The 2703-nt window shown below is 46.2% G+C and overlaps 1 protein-coding gene across 1 annotated transcript in view; it reads right to left on the bottom strand.

Moving 5' to 3' along the window:
- Positions 1-1424: 1424 nt before the first annotated feature.
- slc22a16 (solute carrier family 22 member 16) overlaps positions 1425-2703 on the bottom strand; it is a 32823-nt gene continuing 31544 nt past the window's right edge. The window contains exon 8 of the mRNA XM_083642621.1: positions 1425-1735. Coding sequence (XP_083498747.1) covers positions 1541-1735 — 195 coding nt within the window. The 3' untranslated portion in view covers positions 1425-1540. The remainder of the gene's footprint in view (positions 1736-2703) is intronic.

Consider the following 2703-nt stretch of genomic DNA (forward strand, 5'->3'; position numbering starts at 1 on the left):
TGATATCCCCAAAAAACTATGGATGCCCTGAGATTCAAACAACAACGCAACTTCATAATTCATGAGGCACTTCTATCATATTAGTATAACACAGTATGTCGGAAGTATGATATATGAGATCTATAATAATGCGTTTGCATGTGCTTGCATGTATGTATGTATGTATGTATCTATCTATCTGTGTGTGTGTGTGTGTGTGTGTGTGTGTGTGTATGTATCTATCTGTGTGTGTGTGTGTGTGTGTGTGTGTGTGTGTGTGTGTGTGTGTGTGTGTGTGTGTGTGTATGTGTGTGTGTGTGTGTGTGACTGTGTGTGTGTGTGTGTGTGTGTGTGTGTGTGTGTGTGTGTGTGTGTGTGTGTGTGTGTGTGTGTGTGTGTGTGGAATAACATTCCGTCTGACTTAGAAAGATGAATATATGCGATAATGCTATGGAAAGTGCGACTTAGCCATGTGCTGCACTCTAGGAAGTGCATCACTTGGCTATTGTATCTCTCACACAAATGCTGACTTCCTTCACTGTAATATGATATCCCTCATGTTTCCTAGGACACAACATACACATATAAGCACCAATGATTAGTATGTCATTTTAAATTCATATATGCAGCAATGATTGTCTACAGTATGTCATTAAATTCATGCACTAGTTTAATCAGCAGACTGGTCAAATACTGACGTTTGGTCAGGACGCCTCGCCGTCATGTTATAACATGTGGGGGGTAGCCCGTTTTCATCATTTCTGTTCCAGTTACATTCCGTTAATTAAAAGACACGTCGGCTGTCACGGCGTTGATTAACTTTAGGCAACTAAAACAAACTCGGTTGGGTTTAGGCAACGAAAGCAACTTGGTTACGGTTTGGGTTAGGGTTTGGGTTACGGTTTGGGTTAGGGTTATGTTTCATTGTGTTAAAAACGAAAGTAAAAACACGTCGGCACGCTCAGGAGTCAAACACGTGCTCTCTCGCTTGCAAGACGAGGACGCCACACACTTACACCGATCCCACCCTTTCTCCCTTTGCAGGCGCCAGCGACCTACTTCACCATCAGACTGTCGTTACTGGTGCCCTCTAGCGGTCGCCTTGGATGTCTGACGAGACAGGGTACTGTCGTCACAAGACTAAACACGTGACTATCGTCTTGCCCGCATTAAGCCCCCAATGTTGATTTGTGAGGAGAAAGGCGACCTTTGACCTTTCTTGTCAGCATACTGACGGCAAGGGTCCCTGACCGAACGGCAGTATTAGTATTTGACCAGTTGGAACTGGGAGTGAAAACGGGTTGGTTTGATTGCATGGTGTCTGTGTCTCAAGAGGCCATTTGAGCACCAATCTATTGGTCACTTTGCAGAACAAATGCCAACGAACTTGTCATTAGAAAAGGTCCTGCTAAAGTTATGTTCTTTAAATTATTACTGTTTGTTTTTCCCCAACAGTCCATCAGCGATGTTACTGTGATTTTCAGTACTGTCTTTGGCAGCTGTCTCTTCCTCTCATTTCCTCCCATCTTTCGATAGTTCTCTCGATATCTCTGGTCTTCTCTCAGACCTTGGCTTCGTGCGGTTTCATCTCCAACCCATCCTCAGCATCTTTACTGCCCAGGCCTGAGCTCTTCTTGCTGGGCTTGCGTCCCAGAGCTTCAGCCTCCTCCAAGGTGGTGGTCAGAGGCTGGCCCAGGGTCTCAGGCAGCATCAGCGTCAGCACTCCGATAATGAAGGCCAGGATTCCCACAATGACCTAGAACATCAGACAAGCCAATAGAGGGTAAAACAAGTGGCAATTCGCAATAGCTGCGACCACATGTATGTATGTATGTATGTATGTATGTATGTATGTATGTATGTATGTGAATTTCTGAAATGCAGGATGGTAGGGGCAGCCCACTCTATACTCTGTCCCTGCCACTCTGAATTTTGAGATCCCCCCCTCCCCCACCACCCCTCTTTTGAACACACACATTCTCTTTCACACACAAACACACACACACACACACACACACACACACACACACACGCACACACACACACACACACACACGCACACGCACACAAGTGAAGATGTTTCTCCGCAAGGTAGAAAATCAGCTGGCAAAGACGAGGTTCCCACCTGGCTTCTGAAGACTTATAACGAAGAGCTTGGCCCGGTGCTGAGCCACCTCTTTAATAGCTATCTAAAAGAAAGTGACTTTCCCACACAATGGAAGGACTCCCTGGTCTGTGCTGTACCTAAGAGAAGTAACCCCTCATTCCCTCAGGACTACCGCCAAATCTCCCTTCTAAGCAGTATTGGAAAGGTGTATGAGGGGATCCTGAGGGACATACTACTACAGGAAACCGAGGGCAAAATACACATCTCACAGCATGGCTTCATGAAAAACAGATCTACTCTCTCAGCTCTGCTGCACATCATCCAAGGATGGCACGACACTGTTGATGCCCACCCTAAATTAGACGTACATGCCTCGTTTATAGATTTCACTCGGGCATTTGACACCATCGACCATTGCCAGCTCTTACAATCACTCAAAGGTCTTGGCATCTCACAGCACATCTGGCTCTCAGTCTCCAGCTACCTAGATGGCAGGCAGCAGGCTGTCAAGTGGGGTAACTTCCACTCAAAGCCGCAATTTGTGAAAGCGGGCGTGCCACAAGGTGGGGTCTTTTCCCCTCTACTATTCGTCCTGTGTATGAACTGTCTAGACAGTA

This window comes from Poromitra crassiceps (assembly GCF_964638095.1).
Source record: "Poromitra crassiceps genome assembly, chromosome: 9".
NCBI classification, from domain to species: Eukaryota; Metazoa; Chordata; class Actinopteri; order Beryciformes; family Melamphaidae; genus Poromitra; species Poromitra crassiceps.